This window comes from Lemur catta, chromosome 5 (genome assembly GCF_020740605.2).
Source record: "Lemur catta isolate mLemCat1 chromosome 5, mLemCat1.pri, whole genome shotgun sequence".
NCBI classification, from domain to species: Eukaryota; Metazoa; Chordata; class Mammalia; order Primates; family Lemuridae; genus Lemur; species Lemur catta.
In genome coordinates this window covers 33947607-33971841 of record NC_059132.1, presented here as the reverse complement: position 1 = coordinate 33971841, position 24235 = coordinate 33947607, and the positions used below count along the sequence as shown (strand labels likewise).

Genomic DNA, 24235 nt, shown 5'->3' with positions numbered 1-24235 from the left:
GCAGCACTATTCACAATAGTTAACAGGTGGAGACAACCCAAGTGTCCATCAACAGATGGATGATAAACAAAATGTGGTTCATACATACAAAAGAATATTATTCAGCCTTAAAAAGGAAGACAATTTTGACACATGCTGCCACATGGAGGAATCTTGAGCACATTATGCTAAGTGAAATAAGCCAGTCACAAAAGGGTGTATGATTTCACTTCTGTGAGGTCCCTAGATAGTCAAATTCACAGACAGAAAGTAGAATGGTGGTTGCTAGGGGCTGCAGGGAGGGGGAAGGTGGAGTCATCCTTCAGGTGCGAAGTTTCAGTTTTGGAAGCTGAAAAGACTTTGCAGATCAGCTGCACAATGTGAATGTACTTAATGCTACTAAATCGTACACTTAGAAACGGTCAAGCTGGTAAATTATATGTGTATTTTACCACAATTTAAAAAATAAAAATATCAAAATAACTAAGAAAACACCCCTAAACAAACCCCATGGTAACAAACCCCGTAGTGTGGTAAACTGCAGCAACTGGAATGTGATGATTTTTCCGAGAGGGCCTCAGGAAACGACTCTATGCTAATTGGCTGTCCCTGGTGACCCAGCCGCCATGCATCCAGGACAAGCATCGCCAGAAGCGTCCCCAGCACACAGGGTGCCCACCAGCCCCACACCAACAACAGTGCCATGAGCATTCCCCACATGCCTACTCCGTGCTTACCACTCTACTGAGCTCCCCACATGCATCGCCTAGTGGCAGCTCCCAGCTCCCTAGGAGGCAGGGCTGCTGTTATTCCCACTGCACAGATATGCACGCTGAGGCCTGGGAAGGTGAGGTTGCACTGCTAGTAAGTAAGTGCCAAGCTAGAATCTGCCGCAGGGGTCCTGGCCCTGAGCCCACAGCACATGCTCTCCCAGCTCTCCCTGCCTCGCCCACTGGTGTCCAAGACCATTGGTCCACCAGCTGACTGAGGAGACTCTTCTAGAGTTACAAGGGCAGGGGCAGCCTGCCTCGCTCCTCTCTGCACCCCCTCTCACCTAGTACTGTGGGGTAGCCAGTGAGCGCCTGTGCAATGAATTCGTGAATAATTTTGTGTTTCAGTATGGGGTGCTGCTTAGGGGACACCAGGTGGGGTGCTGTGGGGTAATGGAATTTTGGCAGAATTTGGCCTCCAGAATTGTCATCTAAGGGCCTGCCACCTGAGGACAGTGAGGTGGCCCAGACAGTCAGCTGTGGGATCTTCCCCAAGGCTGGGGAGTGGGAGGTCAGTGCAGGAGTCCAGGACGACAGAGACCCCTGGGATGGGGAAATGCACTGCTGGAAGGTAGGTACCTTAGGGACCTTCTCGAGCTCACCAACACATCGTGTGTGTGTGCATGTGTGTGTGTGTGTGTGTGTGTGTGTGTGAGTGGTGTGTGGTTTGTACATGATTTATAGGGTGTGTGTGTGCTGCATGTATTCTGTGTGTTGTATGTAGTGTGTGTGGTGTTTGTGTGGTATGTGTATGTTGTGGTGCATAGTGTGTGCGTGGTGTGTGCGTGCGTGCATGTGTGAGGGGTTGGACGTAGGGATTAATAACTGTTACAAATGGGAATTCCCCATCAGAGTTGATCTGTCTTGAACTCTTATCCCAGAGAGGGTGTTTGCAAAAAACCAAAACCCAAACCATTCAACAGAATTCAACACCAAACTCCCTACCAGCTCATATACCAGAAGAATCATGCCCCATGGCCCACCTCCCCACCTGAACACACTGCCTAGTCCTTTCTAGAGCCTTCCATGCCCTCTGGCACCCTTGGCTTGGCTGGAGCCCAGTCTCAGAGTGCAGCCTGACTCAAGGGACTTTGAGGCTTGTTCAAGTATTAGATGGAGCCCTGGGTTTGGAGCAGGACTTCTGAGTTCAAGGGCTGTCTCTGCTTCCCAGAGTCCCTTCCCCTTCCCCCTTCTCCTCGGCCCTCCTACCATCTGCCCGGGTCTAAGATTTACGGGCAATACAACCAAGCAGATCCTTCCTGCCTTCTGCAGGTGGCTGGGGCTTCCTGGGACAGGTGGCACTGCAGCCACCGCAGTTGGGAACTGGGTATGCCGAGGACTTGGGCTGTCATGAGGTGACATTTGGCCCATTTATCCAGGATAGCCATCCTGCCAGGGAAATTCTTCCTTCAGACCATTTCAGGGGCTCCAGGAAGACTTGGTGTTCTCTCAACAGTGTGTGTTTCAGAAACAGGCCGAAATATCTGACACCTGAGCTCCGCCAGCACCCAGCCTCAGTTTCACCGTTCACATGTCAACTTGAGTGTCACTCTCCTCTGAAAGATCTGGGAAGATATCAAATGCAAGTGCGCTTTGGGTGGTTTCAGTGCGCGGAACGGACGTGGGCAGGGAGGGAGGCTGTGTTCCCGAGAAAGCACCACGCCTCTGAGTGTGCGGGGAGCTAATTCCATCGGAGCTCAGCTGAGGCGAGGAGCGGCCACGGCCAGAAGGAGTGGGCGGAAGCTTGACACCCAAAGAGACGGAGACCACAGAGGAAACCTGAGGCCTTTCCAGGGTTTCTGAGGCAGGGGAGCAATTTCTGACTAACAAATGATTCACGCCGCTTCCCTCCCAGGGCAAGTTAAGTTCCCCGTGATTAGAGATGAGCGTGGAGAGAAATTCTCCAGAGGGAGGGCCCTGGGTCTCGTCCTGGCCTCCCCGCCTGTGGCCCGGCCCTCATGCCACCCTCCTGTGCCCCATGAGAGGAGAGAGCCTCTTAGGGGCTGATGTGCCACCACTGGGCTCCCTCAGGGTCCCCTGGCCTCACCTCTCATCATTCTAGCCCTGCAGAAATCCCCACATACAGACCACCAGGTTTCCAGAACAAGCCAAGCATCTGCAGGTATCTGGGCCTTTGTGGGGCTGTGGTCCCTGCCTGGAATGCCCTGGCCCCTTGCCCGCTTGGCGAATGCTTCCAGAATTCTCTGGACCCAACTCTGTCCCTTGGTGGGCAGGAGCACCCTGGCAGGTTACTCAATGTTTCTGCAGCTCAGCTTCCTTAGCTGCCGGATGGGAAGGTCCTGTTTCGCCTGATGATCTGAAAGGGATGCGGAGGATCAAACTGGCTGGCAGAGCAAATGACGAAGGGGGAGACTCACAAAGAACAGAACAGGGGATGAGAGTAACAACTGACAGGGCCTGAGCGCTGGCTCCGTGCCAAGTGCTGTGCCAGGGGCTCCACCTACACTGTCTGGTCGAACCTTCCTGCAGTCTCAGGGCAGAGGTGCAGCTGGAGGGGCTGGGAGCACAATGTGGTGGCCTGTACAGGCTCCATGTCACACAGCCCTGCGATCCTGTTCTGGCTTAGCCGCATATCTGCTCTGGGACTCTGGGACTCTGGGCACGTTCCTTAACTGCCCCCAGTTTCAGGACTCTTGTCTAGGAATTGGGGGTGCGATGCCAGCTACTCCAAGGGTCATCGCATGAAGTGACATAGGGTAAGCACTCAGCTGCGAGCCTAGCAAAGTGAATGTTGGTGATTGTGATGAATAATATGCTCACGGTACAGACCGGGAAAGAGAGGCAGGTAAGTAACGGGCTCCCAGGTTGCACAGGTGGTGAGTGCTGGAGCAGAGGCTTGAACCCTGGTCTGTTGGGCTTTAGAGCCAAAGCTCTCAACCGCTGCCTCCTGGGCTGGGGACCAGGACATCTGGAATCTAACTCCACTAACCCATGGGGTGATGCAGGACAATCCCTTGTCATTTCTTGGCCTCAGAGTACAGTGAGGGGGCTGGACCAGGTGGTCTCTACAGTCTGTGACTCCATGTAGATGACACCTGCATGAGCTGTCCTTGCAAATACTCACCCATTTTTTCCCTTTTAAATTTTTTTTAAAATAAAAGGCCCCAGCTACCAGGAGGTCTGTGGATCAGCGCAGCCTGGACAGCAGAGGGTGGGCAGTGGCAGAAGAGCCCAGCTCAGCAAGCTGAGGTGCCACAAGAGTCCTGGTATTGGCCATGGGACGCGCCTGGGACCAGCTCCTGCCTCTTGCTGCCGCATAGCAGGAAAGCAGAAGGCGGAGAGACTGGTCCTGTCCCAAGACTCCTATCAATTCATATTCACCCATCCACCCGCCCACACATCCGTCCATCCACCCAACACTCATCCCTGCCCCTTCCTGTCTACCCTCATCTCACTGATCACACATCCATGCATTTATTCACCAATAAACCCATGTACCCCCCCATCCACCCAGTACTCCCCAACATCCTGTCCCAGGGGATAAGGGGAGACTCAGCCGCGTCTCCTGCTCCTAAAGAGCCCACAGCCTGTATCTGACAACAAGACGAAGGAACTAGTGTCCTTGTGGAGGGGACATACAGTGTGTGGGACACAGCCCTGCCCAGGTGCTTATTTTCCCAGTTCAGGCTCACTTAAAGCTGAGGGGCAGTGAAGCTAAGGGACGTGGCATGTCTTTCCCGCCCTGTCTCCTGCTGCGTGGTTTCAGGATGTCCTCATCTAGATTTTCCAAACGGAGGTTGCTGGACTTCTGCCCCGAGCTGAATAGGCCCAGCCTCTTCTCAGGGCCTAGAAAGGCAGCCCCTGAGAGCCCCGTTGCCCCACATGGCTGGCAGGCCCTGGCTGTGAATCTGACACTCTGCACCCAGGCCCTCCTTCCTAAGACCAGCTAAAGGCGCTGCAGGATTGGCTCTGGTGACCAGGAAGCTGGTCTGGGCAACCTGACTCAGCCGCTGGCTTTAGGGTATTCAGGGCTGGCTTTGCGACTAATTGGCTGTAGGGCATTGGGCACCACCCTTTCCCTCTCTAACCCGATGTGTCTACTGTCATTTATTTGATAGCCTCTGCACTGCTGCAAATGGATGCCCTGCAGGGGGGTGATTTGATTGCTGAAGAGCAACACGAGTCACACTGAGTGCCGACCGCGTGCCAGGCATGTGCTTTCCGTTTACCAACTCACTTTATCCTCACGGTAACCCTGTATTGTCCCCAGGAAACGGAGGCACCAGGAGGTTAAATAACTTGTTTACATTCACACAGCCAGTGAGGAATTTGAACCCAGGCTGTCTGGCTCCTGAGTTTTAGCCACTCCCTAGTCATACAGGGGCTCTGCCGTCCCTCCCACACTGATGGCTGTCAGCCCCCAGCAAAGGGAACTATGTGGCCAGGGTACTTTCAGGACAGACCCAGAAAGACAGGCACAGGCGTGCTAGGATGCCAGGGTTCAAGGCACAGAAAGGGACCGAGAGGTAAGTGACCTGGCCTAGGTTGTAAAGCAAGGACCCCAGTTCCCAGGGTCCTGGCCTCTCTCCAGCCTCAACAGGTGGGCTGGCTGACCCCTGTCCTTTATGCCACCTGGACACAGGCTCAATCCACCATCTGGAAATGAGATTTTAACTTGTCGCAAGTGTGACCAAGCACTGCTTAATCAAGACTTATCACTGGAGAGATGTTTCTGCAGCCCTCCTGGCAGGTCCCAAGAACTCCTTTTGACTATAACTGAATAACATACGTCTCAATCCAAGCCCACCCCACAGGGCTGCACCCACATGGCTGTTCCCATTGCCTGAAGCCCATACTGGGAATTGCCCTGTTCCTGCTCTGCCACGCCTGTGGGACGAGATCGTCAGGCGCATGTCAGTTGTTTTAGGAAGGCCTGGGGAACAGAATAAAGCATCTTTCATCTCCCTTGATTCCCCAAAACGGGGTGGGGGTTGGGGAAGAAGACAAAAACATCGTAATTTCTGGCATCACCCCCAGGCTTCCCTGTCACCGTCTGAACGTGTTCTCCAACCTACTTTCCCACTTTGTCAATTCTGCCTCCCTCTGCCTGCTGCTCTGGGGTGATACAGTGGGTTCAGGAGCCTCCTCCTCCTTCCCCACCAGCCCCTGGCCCTTCACTGCTGACTCATGTTCTTTTCCTTGTTTCGATAAAGCTGCTGGCGGCTCCCACAAACCCAGCCTGATCTCAAAGGCTGCAGCTGGCTCTGGGATGGGGGCGGGAGGTCAGGGCTCGGTATATTTGGAGGGTAAACATAAAGCTCAGTGGGTAACCCAGATGCTCACAAGGCAGAAATGTCCTACATCTGGGAGCTGACAGACTTGTGGACAGATGAATTCTGTGTTTCTCTTCATCCAAATGCTGGTTAATTACAAAGAGGAAACCTGTGATTTCAAACTGAATAGGGATTACAGCATGAAGAGTCTAGGCTGCTTAGCAGAGACAGTAAGGTGAGACTTTTTCTTATCAAAATGAGGAAGATTACTACTATTACTAACAATAACAACATCATCAATAGTAGACTGTGAAAAAGGCCATAGTTATTCCCCTCCCTGAATCCCCAGCCCTTTGCAATACCTCCCATCAAGAGGTGGAGTCTGTTATCCCAGTGTGTAATCTGGGCCAGCCTCCTAACTTACGTTGGCCAAAAGAACGCAGCAACATGCCAGTTCAGAGCCTAGGCCTCAAGAGGCCTTGCATACTTCTGCTCTCTTGAAACCCTGTTGTTACCATGACAGCAAGCTCAGACTACCTTGCTTACAAGATCACACAGAGGAGAGATGAGCCAGCCCAGCTGAGGCTATGCTAGATCAGCCCACAGTGCTGCCAAGATCAGCCCAGGTGTCCACTTGAACCACTGCAGATGCATGAGGCAGCCCCGCTGGGACGAGAAGAACCACCCAGGTGAACCCAGCCTGAACTTCTGACTCACAGGATTTCGAGCTAAATATACAGTTTTGCTTTGAGCCACTAAGTGTTGGAGTAGTTTGTTATGTAGCAAAAGCTAACTAATAAAAAATTTTGTGTGTGTGTGTGGGAGGGCCAATGACAGGATCAAAAAAACACAACAACAATCTTTGTTTTTTGATCACACAAACATCATAGCAATGTTAATAGAATACTACCTCAAAGAGTAACAAATTGCCTACTATCTAACCATACCAACATATATCAGCAGGATTTGAAAATATGAATAACATTTCTCCACCTGCCCCAGTGCTTCTGCATCTTCTCCTGGACGTTGCTCCCTCTAGTGGAGGACGTGCCTGGCACCCACTTACCAGAATCTTGGTGGTGTAAGCGCTGTTTATGGCGATGGCGTTGACCAGCAGCTCCATGGTCTTGTCATTGATGGAGCTGGGGTCAGGGATCTCCTTGTAGTGGACGTCGCCGACATAGGCCTGCACCACCGTCATTCGATTGGTGGTCAGCGTGCCCGTCTTGTCCGAGCAGATGGCCGTGGCATTGCCCATGGTCTCACAGGCATCCAGGTGGCGTACCAGGTTGTTGTCCTTCATCATTTTCTGCGAGAAGGGGCAGGTGAGAGGGCAACAGTGAGGAGAGGGAGCTGGGGAGGCAGGGGTGCCTGGGGACATTGGATAAACACGCAGTCAATGAGGCGGAGATGCCACAGCCTGCTCCTTTGCTTCCCGTGTCTGCAAAGGATCTTGGCTGCTGCAGCCTCTGACACCTGGGCTCCTTTCATGTGTGTGGCCCTTTTCTTTCTCTTTAATTATCTGAGCCATTTAAAAGACTTGATTAAGTCAGTTTATTAATTTGGATTACAGAAGTAATCTACATTCTTTATGGAAAAAATAATAAATAAATTCAGGTTAGGTCCTCTCTGATTTACTCCAAATATTTCTCTCGTAGCCTAACATAAATATTCCTTATTTGGTTATAGATTTTCTTAAGTGCGTCATCTTTTACTGGTGCCTGATTTTCATCATCTCTTTAATTTCAACAGAAGTAAATGAATTTAGGATATAAATATCTTAAATTTAGGATATAGGAAATTATCTGGGAAAATATCAAAGTATAATGTCATATCTCTAGGCAATAGAATTGCAGATTTTCACGATCTTCTTTTAAAGATCTACAGATTTTTCAAAGTGTGATGTAAGTTGATAAAAAATAAAGATCTATAGATTTTATTATATTTTTTCTATAATAAATATGTATTATAACTTGCATAATAAAAACCACAAGTATCTTTTAAATGTAGATACACTAAAAGGAAAACAAAAACCACAGGCTACCACTTAGAACTGATACATCTTATACATCAGCATCCTTTCTTTTAAAATTTATAACAAAAATGGAATCCTCCTATACATCTTTATTTTCTTCTATATGCCTTCCTTTTTCTCTCTGGCCCAGTTCCACACCCACAGCTTTTTCTAGGTTCTCAAGCAAATAATGCAAATAAAGTAATTCTCAAGGAACCATTCTTCTCGCAGGCTCTCCTGACAGAGTGGCTGAATCAGATGGAGTTCTAGCCTGCACATGGGAATTTGATTTCCTTTATTCTTGCTCTTATTATACCCTTTTATAACAAGGGTGAAAAAGGAGTGTGGTTAGAATAATTTTAATACAGGTTTATGTTACTATAAAACAAGTACAGGTAGGATTCTCTGCTATTGCTGTTCTTTATATTATAAACTTGTGAATATAGTAACAATAATGTATGTTGAATGGACCATTAACAGCGACTCAAATTTGCAACACACTTTACAGTTTGCAAAGCCCTTCTGAATTTGCTTTCTCGTCTCATGTTATAAAAATCCTGTAAGACTTGAGAGGGTTCTGGTAATGCATTTTGGCAATTGAAGAAATCTAGGCAAAGTGACTTGACCAGGGTTGCTCACCTGGTGGGGTTTAAAGCTGGGATTTGAACCCAGCTCTGTATAACCTCACAGCCCAGATCACTCCTTCGAGCCTCAGCCCATCTGCACCCTCTGCAGAGGGTTTGTCTGTTGGGCTCAAGAATCTCTAAGTCTGCACTGTCCAATACGGTAGTCACAGGAGGCTACTGCATGCATGAAACGTGGCCAGTCTGAAGTGAAGTGTGCTGTGAGTATAAAATACACTTCAGGTGTTACGGACATTATGAAAAAAGAAATGTGAAAGAGATATCTCATTAATAAGTTTTATATTTATTACATGTTGGATTGATAATAATTTGGACATATTAAGTAAATCATATCATTAAAATTAACTTTGTCCACGTCTTTTTACCTTTTCTTGGTAATGTGGCTGCTAGGAAATTTCAAATTACACATGTGGGTCACATTCTGTCTCTACTGAGCAGTGGTCGGTCACCTCTATGCTCTTGAAGGTGGCTCCCAGGCCCAGGCTCGGAGAGGGCACAGTCTGCCCTCCTGGGTTGGGTGCTCTACTAAGTTTATCAAGTGACTGAACAAGTAACACCTAAAACGACTGAAGGCACCAATGCCAGAGACAGGAGCTGCAGAAGGTGCAGAGGCCTAACACCGCCTGCACACGGTTCCCCCAAACCAGCGCTGTGCAGCTTCCAAAGAGACCCCAAGCTCAGCAGGGTGGCTGTAAGAGCCACCCCTACTCATGGCCATGTAAGAGCCACCCTCTCCTGGCCCCAGGCCCCCAAGAGCATTGTGTTGTGACCTGTTTGGGCTTTGGTTTGTGGGATGGAGTTTCTTCGAGAACCACACAGAAGGCAGGCGATAAGGGCCATATCCTTTACACAGAGCCGCCGCTTTCTGGCACTCGCCCGGAGATCTCTTTTCTGTGTGAAATTACATCGGCGAGCCCAACCCAAATTCCAGCTTGGAAACTGACGCTCACCATGCCCTCTGTGGCTCTGCCAATCTCTCAGAGTGAAGGGCTTGCTTATAAAAATGACCATGCCTCCGCCCTCGCGGACATCCAGCCTCGGGGCACTGGGAGACAGGAACCCAGGGCCTGGCCCTTTGAGGAGGAAAAACCACAGGAAAAAGGGAAGAAAATGAGACTGGGGTGTGAGAACCTGGAGGTGACCCCATGAGGGTCAGACCCACATTGTTTGGGCTGCACAAACAGCCACGGCGTGCACAGGTGGAGGTGCAGCTCTGTTATCAGGGTAGCACTTAGGGACACCCCAGATCAAGCTTTCCCAGAGAGCATTCATGGCCTCAATCCTTCATTTAATTGCTTTTAAAACCTCTTATATTTTCAGCCCATCTCTCGAGGTGAGGCGGCTTCCATAAAGTCAGACTTCCTTTTCATTTTTGGCTTCCCTCTCACAGTCTAGGGAGCGAGCCCCGAGATTAGTTTCACAAGTCCCTCAGCTACACATGGGGCCTTTAACGGTGGTTGCCAGACTTCTGCCTACTTCTGGTGGGGTGAGCATAAGTTTTGGCCTGCACAGTGATGTCTCTCTCTTTTATTTTTCTATAAAGCATTTTATTTTTTTAAAACTGAGTTGACTGCCAATATCTAAAAATTGGGAGAGTTTACATTAAGGCCAGATTTCTGGCTGTTGTAAAAATGTGCAGGCCTGGCCTGCATCCCTGCAAAGCGGCACTTGGCTGGGCTGGGCAACATGCCCCTCAGCCAGAGTCTGGCTCTCTGGTTTGCCACAGAGAAGCATCGGAGCTTTGGGGTCCTGCATCCATCCTCTCTCCGAGCTACCAGTGGGCTCACAGGTTTCTTCTTAGCTCATCTCCCAGGCCCAGTGCCAGCCCCACTGGCCCCCCAGGCCCCCGGCAGGGCTGCATCAGTGGCTGGCCCTGCTCTCCTCCCCCTCACCTTCACCGAGTAGGCCAGCGAGATGGTGACAGCCAGAGGGAGCCCCTCGGGCACGGCGACCACCAGCACCGTCACGCCAATGATGAAGAACTTGACGAAGTACTGCACGTAGACAGGCGTGCACTCAGGCAGCCACGGCTTCTTGTTGACCACGAAGGTGTCCACGGTGAAGTAGAGCACCAGGATGATCACTGTGACGGCTGACATCACCAAGCCTGCAACACGGGGCACACGTGCTCGGGGCCGTTCCTAGGGGCGGGAGGCTCTTGGGAGTGAGGTGTGTACTGAACCCTTCACCAAAAGGGCTCCCGGGTCAGACAGACCCCAGTTCACCTGCCAACTCTGCCATTTCCTTGCTTTGTGACTTGGACCTCGGTGTCCTGGTCGGTCCAAGGGGGATGCGTATTTCCTCCATGGGGAAGGCTCCAGTGTGGTGACGCACACGAGATGCCTAGCACAGCGCCCAGCATGGTGCGGGCACTCAGGAATGTGTGCTGGTGACTGTGTGAGGAAACGAGGGACTGTTTGCACAGGGCCTTCAAACTGTGATAACGTGAAGTTGGCATCATTGACTTATTCATTCGACAAATACTTTTTGAGCACCTACGATGTGCCAGGCACATGGCAGCTCCTAGTCTAGGACAAAGGGACACAGCAGTAAAGAAGGCAGAGGTCCTGCCCTTGGGGAGCTGACATTCCAAACGGGAGGGACAAGACAGGAATCAACTGACACGTGAACCAGGTAATTTCACAGATGGGTATGTGCTGTGAGGAAAACTGCCAGGGTGGCATGGTAGGAAGTGACAAGGGGTGGCAGGGAATGGCTACTTTAGCTGGGGTGGCCAGGGAAGGCTTCTTGGAGGAGGCAATATTTGAGCGGACACCAGAACAATGAGGGAAGTGGCCATGTGGTGACCTGGGGGACAGCATCCCAGGTAGAGGAAATGATGGGTAGCCATTTTTGTGGATGAGGAACCTGAGACTCAGAGAGGGGAGGTGACTTGCCCACGGCCACAGACCAGGGAGATGCTGTAGCTGTAGGAATGCAGTTGGGGACCTGTCCAGATCCCCTGGGGTTCTTCTTGCCGATCCGGCATGCCCACCCTATGCTGCAAGTGCTGCTGCAGGCGCTGTGACTGCTCTCACCTTCAGTTCTGCCAGATGAGGAGCCCCTTGGGGCGACTGGAGTCCCCTTGCCAGGAAGTGCCTGGGAATACAACTTGCCCCAACCTGATGGCCAATATCCAGTGGTTGATGTGGGGGTCCCGAAGCACAGCCGCCTGCTGCGAGGTGGGACCAGGCGAGACTGAGAGTTCTCCGGAAATCTCAGCTGTGTCTGGCTTCTCCCCTGGCCTTTCCCTGCACCCCTTACCCTGGCAGGTCTTGCCTAGGAGCACCGCCCCCGTAAGTCCCTCGCCCACCCATCTCAGCTCTGCCTGCAGGGCACGCAGCCCAAGGGACAGAGTGGATCCTGAAGCCAGGACTGCGTGCCTGGGAACTCCATTCTTGGCAGGGCCGGGCTTGTGGGAAGGGGGCAAGGAGGACTTGGGAAGTCATGGGGCTGTTCTCATTTCTTAGTTCCCTGCCCCGTCAGTGCCCTGTTTCCATGGAGCCTTCTGCCTGTGACGGTGGGGATGGCAGGGGTGGAGGAAATCCCTGGGCCCATCACTCCCCACCCCTACCTCCAGCTGCAGTGCCTCAGAGCCTGCTCTGTCCCTGACAATCGCAGGGGCGGGAAGCCAAGGTCCCAGCAGCTGGAGCCATCCCCAGGCCCCTGGGTTTAAATATAGACAGCCAAACCTGTAATTTGCCTCCCATCCCCAGGCTGTGTGTGTATCTATAATTAGAGCCAGGGAGACAGCCACGGAGGATGGAGCAGCCAGGTGGGGAGGCCTTGGCATTTGCCACATGGTTGCCCAGGAGGGGAAGCCAAGGCCGTTTCGGAGGGTCAGGGCTCACCTTGCAGCTGGGCTTGGCTTCCTGGGCCAGAGCCTGTCCCCAGCCATCACCTGCTGTTACCACTGCAATGGGGAAGCCCCGCTTGTTGTGCTGGGGCTCAGACAATGGGCTTCTCCCTGGGCTGCTGGCACTGACCCCAATCTCTTCAATCTCTCATCTGCACTGCAGCCAGGGTGGTCATTATAAAGCCCAAATCCATCCCTGCCCTCCCATGCTCAAACCTTTTCCATAGCTCCCGCTGTTCTCGGGATAAAGTCTGTGCTGCCTAGAACTTCAGGACCTGCAGGCCCTGCCCCCTCTCTAGCCACTGCACATGCCCAGTGCACTCAGCGCTCTCTATATACCATCTTCTTTAATCCTCACGACAGCCTGAGACGTAGGGACAACCATTATCCCCATTTTACAGACGAAGAGACAGAGGCTCAGAGCTAGGTGAAGTTACTTTCCCAAGTAACTTCTGCTGGACAGGAATGTAGTCAGTCTCCCACCAGAGCCCAGGCTTTGAGCTTCGTCTTATGCCTTGCTAAGTGCTGAGTGCCCACTGTATACAGGACTCAAACTGGTTGCTATGGTAAAGAAGGGAGGGCCTCACAGCCCCCCTCATTCATGCCCTCAACGTTGCAGATGAGGTGGCTGAGGCCCACAAGGGGCAGGGCTCTGGCTGGGTCCCACTGTGTGCCCTGCATCCCCCCTGACCCCGCACACTCACCTGCTTTGCCGATCTGCACAGCCAGCTTGGTGAGCTTGCCCTGCAGCACGGACTTCTCCTTCTTGTGCATGTTGGCCTTCTTCTTGTCGTCGGCGTCCCCGCCCTCGGCACTCTTGAGGGGCTGCATCTCCATGGCGGCCGCCCCGTCCTGCTGTTTGGCTGCGGGGGCAGAGCAGACACGTGCACACACGGACACACGCGCAGGTCAGCCTGCAGGGCAGGGTGCTGGCGCCCACCCCTGCCTGCCCCGCATGGCTGGTGCAGAAGCCCTGTGGTGGGGGGCTGCCTCCTCCAGCGGGAGCCTCTGGATGCCAGTGGCACTGCCTGCCTCGGACCTGCAACCTGGGCCACTGCACGGACTGCCATGGTTCTTCCCTGGATTCCTGCCAGGAGAGGGCTGAAGCAGCCACAGGTGCTGCCCCAAATGGCCCCTCGGCCTTTCCCACATTTGGACAGGACAGGCAGGCTTGGGCTTTACCCAGCTGGCCTTTGGGGCCATGCTGTTGAGATATTAAGTAGCCACCAGACAAGAGGAACAAAAAGGAGGCTTAAAAGGTACAAGAGCTTGTCCCCATCCATGGGTGCCAAGTCGTGTCCCCAGTCAGCGTGGCCTCTTCAGGCAGGACTAATTGAAGGGGCTGTGGCCCTTCCAGACAGAGATTGAGCCAAAGTCCCTACCTCTCGGCCCCTAAAGATCTCGAAGTCCTCAGCTGAGTGGGCAGCAGCGCTCAAAGGCTGGGGAGACACTGGCCCATGAGCATCCCCTCTCCTCACTGGTGGACACCTCTTTATTTGGCCTGGCACCATGCAGATCATGGCTACACCCCCAAAGTCAGTGGACACGCACAGGTGTGGACTGTCTGCCTCTGGCCCCGCCAGTCCCTGCCTCTGGTGTGACTCTCAGAACCGTGGGGAGGGACTGCAGGGACCACAGAAGCCAGTTAATGGGAAAGGGTTACCTTTGCTCTGGCTGGTGTCCACATTGCCATCCTGCATCTTACCTACACGACAGAAAATTTTAACAGACAACAGAGAACAGACAACATAGTCGGTCATCACAGAGACACGACAGGCCACAGACACACACAGCACAGACAGAGGAAGGGCCGTGCGGACTCCGTCCCTCTGTACAGGAAACAGGGATATTGCGGAGGCCCCGACACGAGAGCAAGCCTGGCCACCGCCTCCGCTGCGACAGCCCCAGCAACTCCCGGCTCTCTAGGGGGCTTGGCAGACAGGATTTCGGTTGGAGTAATCGTGGCCCTGAGCGTTTTCTAGATGAAAGGACAGAATTTGAGGGCAAAAGGAACCAGAGTTTCCTGGCAGGAAGGAAAGGAAAGCCTTTTAGGACTGATCTGGTTGGTGTGTTTTAGGGGCTGAGAGAAGGCAAAGGGTAACTTGTTCAGCTGTGTCCTTTTCGTTTTTCCATAAAGGAAAACATGCAAACACAGCGAGAGAGAGAGGAGAGAGAGAGAGAGATACAGAGGACAGGGGAAGGGGGGAGTTTCTAGAATGGAGGGATCAATGTGGTCCTCAGTTTCTGGCTGCAGAGGATGATTCTACTTTCTCCTTCTTCCTCTGAATGTTGTGAAGCCACAGCAGGGATGACTCCTGCCCGATGCCCCTGAGAGTGACCAGGGCACAGAGTGAGCAGGGGTCCCAGTGGTGGTGTCTGAGGGGCTCTGTGTCCAGGGGCTTTGTGGAAGTGCGCTGGTTCCCAAGGGGGGGCTGCCGACCCCTTGGTAGGAGACAGGCTGAGCAGGGTCAGTGGGCTCTCCTGGGCACCCCCCAACAGGACCCGATGCTGCCTAGTGCTGGGAAAGGGCTGAATCTGGGGCTCCCCAGCCCCTCATCAGGGCTGCCCTGGCGGCCCCGCCCCCCGCCCTGGCCAAAGGCTTGTGGCCTGTGTTTGCAGTGTGGGGACTGGTGGCTGCTGCCTCTCACCAGAGACACCTGCCTTTGCCTGCACCTGCTGTCCACTGGGCCTGCACGCTCACCCGGAGGTCTACCTGTGGCCTCACTCCCTCGGGAGGGGTCTGAGAGGATCGGCCCCCCTTGGATGTTTGCCATGAAGGTCACTCTCACAGCTCACGTTCCCTGAGAACCCGCCCCATGCCAGGCGCACACCAGGGTTCCATCCAATCCTCACCACAGCCTCACCTACAAAGGGTGCTCTCATGTTATACCCATTTACAGATGAGAAACTGAGGCCCCGAGCCTCAGTGGGTAAATGCAGAGCTGGCTCCAAAGTGCATGCATGCTTCCGCCCTGTCATGGCTTCCCCGGAAGCCAAGTCGGGAGACCACAACTGCCCCTCACTCTCTCTGAGCCCAGGGCAGGGGAGTTAGGTGGCATTGCTGGGACTGGATTCCTGAAACCCCTGTTTTGCCACCAGCTAGCTGTGTGGCTTTACTTCTCCCAGCCTCAGTTTCCACATCCATAAAATGGGATGAGACATTCACCTCCCAGAAACCCCCAAAATTACCTTAATATTAGCCACTTGCAGGGTTCAGCCTTCTGCAGTTCCAAAGGGCTTTTGCAAGTGTCATCTCTTGTCAGTCTTTCCAGTACCCTCCAAGCGAGGGGGGAGGGATTTTCATCGCTCTCACTTTATGGAGGAGGAAACTGAGGCCAAGGGGGCTCACAGGCAGCCGGCATTCATGGAGCACACCCATAATGACCTTGTGGCTGCATGCTTTGCTCCTCGCTGTTGCTATACACACCCCGTGGTGACTCAGAGGGAAGAAGTGGCTCCCCTGGGCGCGCAACACTGGCTATCCAGGTGTAAGTGCAGTGCTGCTCCCGTGGGCTCCCACAGCAGAGGGCCGGTGGCCCACTGTGGGCTGTAGCGAGAAAGGCCCTCAGAGCTCTATTTGTAAAACTCTCTCTACTGGACTAAAAAATATGAGAGAAGAAAGCCTTTTAGAGCAAACAGGAATGAACAATTATTTTTATTTTCTAAAATAATTTTACTAACTGGGCTCGGGGGCACCAGAGGACTCTGTTGCAATGGTTGATTTTAGGAGGCTCAGAGGGGCCTTTATTTGCACTGCATATCATCAGATACAACAGCGGGTGTGAGTGCTCATTAAGCCAAGCTAGCAATTTCCTCTTTTATTTCCACAGTGATCACGTGGCCAGAAAAATAATCACCAATGCATATGCTGAAGGAAGGCAGCCACGTTCTGGGAGTGCTTCGGAGCAGATGGCCTGGTTTCTCAGCAGCAAGGGACTTTTATGGGGCTTTCCTCAGCCCAATTGGTGCTCGCCTGGCCATGGACTGTGTTGGGACAGCCAGCTCTGGCACCACGTGGGGCCTGGAGGATCTGCTATATTTCAGGGGAGCTGGGGATGGGATCCAAGAAGGGGCACTGGGCCGGTGTCTTGGAGGCCCTTCTCTGCATTCTCACCATTCCAAATGGTGCCCCATGAGGGACGTGAGTGTGAAGAGCGTAAATCTGGAGGACTCCTGGTGGGTGAGCTGATACGCAAGCTTTAGGGAGACCTGGGAAATAGCACTCCTCTTCCCTGTGCCTTCATTTCCTTCTCTGTGGAATGGGCTGATGTCAGCCAAGGCGATGCTTACAAAAGGCACCCGCAAAGTGCCGTGTAAACTTCAGGGGCTAACAGGGATGTGTCATTAACCGTGATTATAACTGTGATTACAGGTGAGGTATTAATGAACATAAAAGAAAATGATAAAATAATAACAGCAATCATAATGCCTCCGAGATAAATGGAACACACCCACCTTTCAGTTGGGGGGCTCGGGCAAGTGGGGTCAAGGGGAATGTTGCCATCCCCAATTTTTCCCCCCACATTCAAGTCATTGCAATTTGGCTCAGAGGAAGGAGGGGAAAGTACAGTTAACTCCCCCTCACCAAGGCTCAGCTCTTGCTTGGAGTCTGGAAAGTTTGTTCAAATGGAGAACCTCACTCAGCTGGTCTGGGCGGGGCCCGAGATTCTGCACTTTTAACAAGCTCCCAGGTGATGCTCAGGCTTCAGGTCTTTTGATCACACTTTGAATAGCAATGGCTTATAGCACTGTCTCCCGAGTATATCATGGGGCATACTGATCCCACAGGATTCAGCCAGGCAAGGGCTGGAAGTCAAATAGGCCTGGGAAACCCTGGATATAACTCTCCACTACACACCAGCATATTCAAAGCTCTGAGAAGTCCTCTAACTAGGAAGAAACCAAGTCAATCCAGCGGTCCCTAAACATCTTTGGCCACAGGATTCTTTTCTTGGGGGGAAGATTGTTAACATCCTTGTGAAACTTACAAGACACACTCCACGGGGAAATCCTGCATCAGGAGGAGGAGGACAGCTCACACTTTAGAGCCAGCCAGGTCTGGGTTCCAGCTCTGTGACCCTGGGCTAGCTTCTTGATCTCCTTGAGCCTCAGTCTCCTCATCTTTAAAGTGGGGACAATAAAACCTGCATCATGGGGTTGTCAGGAGGATTAAATGAAATGGGGAACATGAAATGCTTGCAACAGTGCCCGGTGCACAGTAGGTGGTCAAGAAATGAAAGCTTCCCATCTTTCCTGCAGTTTTTCCTGGGATATTTGGGGTTTTCTGCTGCAGTGTGGAAGTGAAACTGCCCTTTTCTCTGGACCTGGCAGCCTAGAGGGGTCTGAGTGCTCACAGAGCCCAGCAGGCTCATCGTCTAGAGGAAGTGGGTACCACCTCCTGGTTCCTTCTCCCCCAGTCGTGGGTTTGCCCACGTTGGTTCTCCCTGTCACCTCTTAGCCTGCCCTCCCTGACGCATGACACCTCCCACTTCCCAAGCTGTCCTCCTTCCTCCTCCTGTGCCTGAAAGAGACTCACACCCGAATTAGCCCTTCTTGGCAAGGTCCTGCTGGCAGAAGTGCCTTACCCGGCCCCAGAAATCTACTAGGCACTCCCATCTCTGGTTACTTTGAATCCAGGTGGCTTGGCCAGAGGTCTGGGGCAGGAATGGGAGGATGGGGAACAAGTCTCCATGTTTTTCAGGACTGGTGAGGAGTAAAGGACGTGAATAAGAACCCATAACCCAGTGCTGGTGTGCAGTGGTGCTGGAGCAGAGACTTCCCCCTTCCCTTGGCTTCTCTGGGGCAAGGCTTTCATGACTGAGCCCTGATGGCTCTCAGCAGCTCAGAAGTAGCCTGGGTGACTACCTATTTGGGGACAGGGGCCGTATCTCAGTAAACAGAAGCCTCGCCTGTTGCTCAGAAGTTGGGAGGGGATAGAAATCTGAAATCTTCTACAGGCTTGGAGGCAAGTGAATGGAATTACTTCCTGCCCATGTGTAAAGAGGTTAAAGTGCAGATCCAGGTACACAGAGACAGCCCCTTCTCCCACCTCCCACTCCCAAGGGGGCCAGTCAGAACGCACAGACCCAGGACAAACGCTCCAGCACAAGCAACAGCAAGAAACACCAGTCTATGATCGAGGGACAGAAAGAGAAGAGGAAGAAATGTCTACTGGTGACCCAGCCATGCTGTGGGGCAGGGCCAAGGAGCTGAACCCGGCCTGGGTCCCCCTCCTTTGAGGGCATTTTAGAGTCAAGGACTGATGCCTTTTCTGGGGACCCAGATGTCAGATTCAGCCCAGGTCCTGACCCCAGGCCTTCTTCCCAAAGCCAGGGCCAGGACGCACTTAGGAGAGGGCCACGCTGGGTGGGATACTGCTGCTTCCTGGGGGCCAGATCTGAAGCCAAAGTAATGTCCCTCTTCTGGGATCCTCTGGGGAGCAAGAGCCCATAGGGGCCAGTGCCTTTTTGGCAGCCACAAGTGAGCATGGAGTTGACTCCCCAGTGTGGCTCCTCTCTTAAGCACTGGCCCCGCGTGAGAGGGTGACTGTCTGAGCGGCCCATGCACATCTGAGATCTGTGTGGTCCAGAACAGGGAAAGAAAGCCCAGAGCTGGGGGGAGAGAGGCCCATCCAACCAAGACCCAGAGCTCGCCGCCGGAGACATACCATTGACTAGGCTGGCATTGGCACTATCTGCAGCAATGGCAGCTGCCACGCCGTCTGCTGCTGCAGGGGTGGGAGGGATGGAAAATGCAGTGTGTCACAATGGAGAAAAGCAGCAACGATAAAGACACGCACCAACTTGTGGGGAAATAACATGACTCTATTCTTATAAAAAAAATAAGTACTTTGTTGGAAATCTAGAAACTCAGATTTGGGTGAAATGTTCCCACAGATGCCACAGACATGGAAGGGGAGAACTCAGACACGGTGGTCTCTGAAACAAAGCACGGAGGACGAGCAGGGCGGCTGGGGGACGGCGCTGCTCTGCGGTGGCGTGTGGGCCCTGTCGGCCCGGCCGGTCGGGTGGGTCCCCCGTCAGGGAGCGTTCCGTGGAGGAGGGGATCTGGCTGCCCACTGGGGCCAGAGGAACCCATGGCCAGGAGTCAGTTCAAAATATTCAGTGTGCCATGGGGTGTGGTCACCAAGCACTCAGAATGGGTGTTTGCTATGACCTCAGTCACCGTGTGCCAGAGTGCTCCAGCAGAGCGTCTGCCCACGGCAGTGAATTAACCAGATTCATGCCTTTGACTCAGGCCACTGCCCAGGGCCATGTCCTGCTTCCCTAACCAGCACGCCAAAGATTGCCTTGGGAACACCCACGGGCCATGTCTGCCATTTAAAAGGTGACATCAAATATGTCACGTTTTGTACACGAGACAGAAAAGGAACTAGTGAGTTTATCTTAATTTAGAAATTAAAAGTGATACGAAATGGCCAAATTCACCCCTGGTGCTTTTTTTGCGGGGTGGGGAGTAGGGTTTTATGGGGAGGAGAAGGAAGAGGCCTTGTTAGGTGAGACACACTATTGGGTGAGGTGGACACGGGCTCTGTAGGGTGTGGGTGGAGGGAGCAGGGCCAGGCATGGTGGTGGGGAGTGAGGCATTGTGTGCCGTGCACAGGGCTGGGGTGCTGGGGGCATAGTGGTGGTGCCAAGCGGCACTGGCCAGTAGGGTGAAGCACCATACGGGCAAGAGGGCAGAATGGGGTGTTGGTTCATCCCACAGGGCTGGCATCACACAAGGGCACAGAGGAGTGTCTCTGGGGAGCCTTCAGCAGGCAAGTGCCTTCCCCAGCTGCGTGCTGGTGGTCTGGGGGCAGGGCCCAGTGGCCAAAGGCTGCTGCTATTTCTAAAAGCCCAAGGGGTGTCTTACTGTACCTGGTAGCTGAAGGCCATCCCCCTTCTTCACACCTGTGTGATGATTTTTGAGACATGTTAATGAAGGAGAAGCACACACAGCCCCATCTGCACACATGAGCACACACACATACATGCACACACAGCCACGCACCTGGGTTCATCGTGAAATGGGAACATGTGCTTGGTGGGCTCTAAGCAATGGCCCTAGAGGAGGTGATAGGACGGGAGGGCAGAAGGGGCCCAGCCCTGGCCAGGAAGCTCACTGTGGGCTGAGATGCTGGGCTGTCCCCAGGCTTCCTCTGCCACGTCCCCTCCACATGCCACCCCTTCTCTCTACATGGGGCCGACTCTTCTGATACTCCTATCTTGCTGGGGTACAGGTGCATGTCAGCAAAGGACCCTAACCCACGCTTCCAGGCCAGTTGAGGCCTGTCTTCCTGGAGGCGTTTTTAAAAACACAAGTCTAGCCTGTGGAAGAGTCTGGCTGTGTCTTCCCCTCACCCAGGCCCTAGTGAGGACACGGAAGTGGGTACAGGCTGCTGCATCCTGTGCAAGTGCTCAAACCTGCCCACTTGCCAGCACTCTGGGGCAGGGCCCGCCCACCCTGACCACAGGTTCCAACATAGTGCGTGGACACTATCGTGACACCCTCCCAGTCTCTTGGCCAGGTCTCTCTCCTCAATTGCAACCTCAGCACCCCTTTCTCTCTCCAATCTCTTGATTTCCCAGACCATAGCCCGGCTCCATTGTTCCTGCTGCTCAGGTAGCCACAATCTTAGGGAGAACCACTAAAAATGGTTTTTGCCTTCAGAAACAAGTCACCTTCAATCCTGACCCAGGCTCTGTGCCTGATTGGCCTCTGAGAGCTGGAGGTGGCAGAGCTGCCCCTGAAACTCAGGGAGGGGCTGTCTGCCCTCCCATCTCCCTTCTCCCAGGATTCCAATTCCAGAAGTTCTGGATGTTGCAGATCCTCCCCTAGAGCTTGGGGAAGGAGACAAAAGACTGAAAATGTGAAAGGGGGATATCCTTGAGGCAAAGTGTGGGTGTCAGATAAGGAGTGGGCTGTGCTGGGGCCAGAAGCCTGGGCCTTTGGAGTTGGGCCTGACCTGATGGTATTTGGGCCTCTTGTGTGAGCATCCCTCCCTATTCTCAGAGGCACTTTTAGCCTGGGCTACTGGAATGTCACACTGAGGGGCAAACAGTGAATAAGGAATCTTACTTCCAAGGGGGAGGAAGAACCAGAACCCAGGCAAGGTGGCCACTGCAGGGTCATTGGAGAAGGAACTCACAGTGGTTGAGTTGGAGCCACCTGTTTGGCTACCTTCCCTATAACCTCTTCTGCCCACATCTTAGACAAGTCTCTGCTGGCTGGATTTTCAGCTCTACTCAGTGGAGCTGACAACAGTGTAAGGAATATGCTTGGGTAGGGATTTCTACTCAATATTGGGGTGTTGATGGGACCAGTTCATGCTGGCTGTTTCTACCACCTGAGGTTGGTGACCCAACAATGTGGTCAGCGTTCTTGGCCTTGCCCAGGGGGGAAGGGGGGGGTCTCCATGACATGACTGAACAAGACAGAGACTGGGACAAGACCCTGGAGATGGAACAGACAGAGCCCACCTGGCCCTAGCAGGGCCTTGAGGATGCAGGAGGTGGCTGTCAGCACAGGGTGTGGACACAGAAGGCACTCAATAACTGTTTTGTTGAGTAAACAAATAAACTAAAAAAAAAAAAAAAAAGTGGCCTTAAGAGCTCCTCTCCTGGTCTGCAAGGGGGTTGTGCTTACCTTTTTTGTCTTTCTTTTCTTCCTCTTCACCACCAGCCCCAAGCAGGGTAAAGATGATGCCAGTCTGAGAGTTCACACCCACAGCAGTCACCAACATCCGACCTGAGCCCTCCATCACGTGGGTTCCTGAGGAATGGCACAAAAGCCAAGTTAACCATTGCATGGCTGAAGCCCTCTCCCCAAAGGAGAAAAAGAAATTAGGTCTCAGTCAGCTCATTGCTCTTCTCCTGCTGAGGTCATGGGGCCCTAGCTATGGTTAAGTTTTACACTGTGTGTGTGTGGTGGGTCCTTTTAAGAAGATTTCACCTAGGACAGTGATGGGATGGGCGTGAGGCTGAAACACAGGTATCCCTCCTTACTTTTCAGGCCCCCAAACAGTTCCAGGCCTACCACCTACTACCCTGCCCTGGACGATCACATCCTCCCTCTACCTCATTCTCCCCCATCCTCTCCCACCCTTACAGACCAAGCAGGGACCACTCTTTTCTTTATTCATAGTCTTTAGAACCAGATCTCATTCTAATTCTGTAATCAGTAAAGAAATGCCAACTAAGCCCTGGACAGAACTGCTTAAAATGGGGTCGTCAGCAACCGCCCACCAAAGATCTGAGGAAAGAATTCAGGGGTCTGTGAACTTAGATGAGAAAAAAATTACACCTTTATTTTCACAAACCTATAACTGAAACTTAGCATCTCTCCTATTACAAATGTAGGCAACAAACTCCAGGAGTCTTACTGGTGCCCACAACGCCATTGCATACATTATGAAAATCACAGATTCTTTTTCATATCACTTTACAGCTGTTGCAGAATTGCTGATGTTCAGTCCTATTTCACTACTTAGGTGGATCTTGCTATTCAATGCACTAATAAAGAAGCAATACATTACCACCCTTTTTTTTTTTACTACTCAAATTATGTCAATATAATTGGTTTTGTTTGCTATCTAATATATTTATTTTATGCACTTCAAAGTGTTATTCTGAACAGGGATGACACATGACGATACCAGACTTCCCCAGGGATCCGTGCTGCAGGAAAGGTTAAGAACCTCTTTGCTAGAATTTTAGATTTCTCAAACTGGTCTCCAAAGGGCCCTTCAGCCCCTAGAAAGAATTCCAGGGGCTGAAAGGACAGCTGTTGGGGGCCAAAGGAGGCCTTTGGTCAGAGTGGCTCTACTTTTGTTTTCTCTCGGGGGGTTTCGGCATCAGCTCTTGTTTGACATGAGAGTCACTGCTGCTTGAAGATGGGCCCCTCCACCATGCAGGCTCACAGGGCTACTTACCCAAGAGCACGCAGAGTGCTTATGGCCTAGTGAGGATAAGACGCAAAGGGGAAAAATGTGGTCTATGTACTCCATGGGTATTACACAGCCTTAAAGAGGAAGGAAATTCTGACACGTGCTGCAACATGGATGAAGCATGAGAACATTATAATACGTGAGATAAGCCCCCCACAAAAGGACTGTCAATACCATACGATTCCACTCACATGAGATCCCTACAGTAATCACATTCACAGAGACAGAGAGCAGAATGGTGGGTGCTAGAGCTGGGCGAGGGGGAATGGGAGTTAGTGTGTGATGCGTAGAGTTTCGGGTGGGGAAGATGGACAAGTCCTGGAGATGGACGGTGGTGATGTCTGCACAGCAAGGTGAACACACTGCCAGAGCTGGGTGCACGCGGCTGCTGTCCACAACCCTCATGGCCTGTGTGGTGCCACCTGCACAGGGTTCAGGTGTCAGCGGTCCCCTACTTAGTAAAGAGTTTGAATTAGTGATGTTTGGCTCTCCAGGCACCCATTTATTTTGTTTTATTTTACTTTCTACTACTTTGGGTAGAAGGCTCTCTACAAATCAGCACACAGTTCCTTCTCAAATGAAGTCAGGCTCCCGTCCCGGCCAAGCACGGCGCAGTGAGCACCACAGCAGGTTGGCCACACGGCATCGGAGGGGCCCTAGCAGCCACCATCCTGACGCCCGATGCTCTAGGACTTGCTTCTGGAACTCGCTCCTGCTTTTTAGAGTTTTCCCTTCTTTCCCCTTGGGACTGGCTGCCACTTCTCCCTGTTTTCAGTGGAATTTGTCTCCA

The 24235-nt window shown here is 52.5% G+C and overlaps 1 protein-coding gene across 8 annotated transcripts in view; it reads right to left on the bottom strand.

Annotated features, from left to right (window-relative positions):
• The window catches only part of ATP2B2 (ATPase plasma membrane Ca2+ transporting 2), a 209170-nt gene that overhangs the window by 36913 nt on the left and 148022 nt on the right, over positions 1–24235 (bottom strand). For 3 of the 8 annotated variants that reach the window (XM_045551474.1, XM_045551473.1, XM_045551475.1), the window contains 4 exons: positions 22146–22271; positions 13202–13360; positions 10534–10748; positions 7050–7292 (listed from right to left, as the gene is read on the bottom strand). In XM_045551474.1, coding sequence (XP_045407430.1) covers positions 7050–7292; positions 10534–10748; positions 13202–13360; positions 22146–22271 — 743 coding nt within the window. Of the gene's footprint in view, positions 1–7049; positions 7293–10533; positions 10749–13201; positions 13361–14160; positions 14203–17804; positions 17816–19164; positions 19225–20377; positions 20411–22141; positions 22272–24235 lie in introns of all 8 variants that reach the window. The other 5 variants (XM_045551469.1, XM_045551467.1, XM_045551470.1 and 2 more) reach the window with 3 other exon arrangements.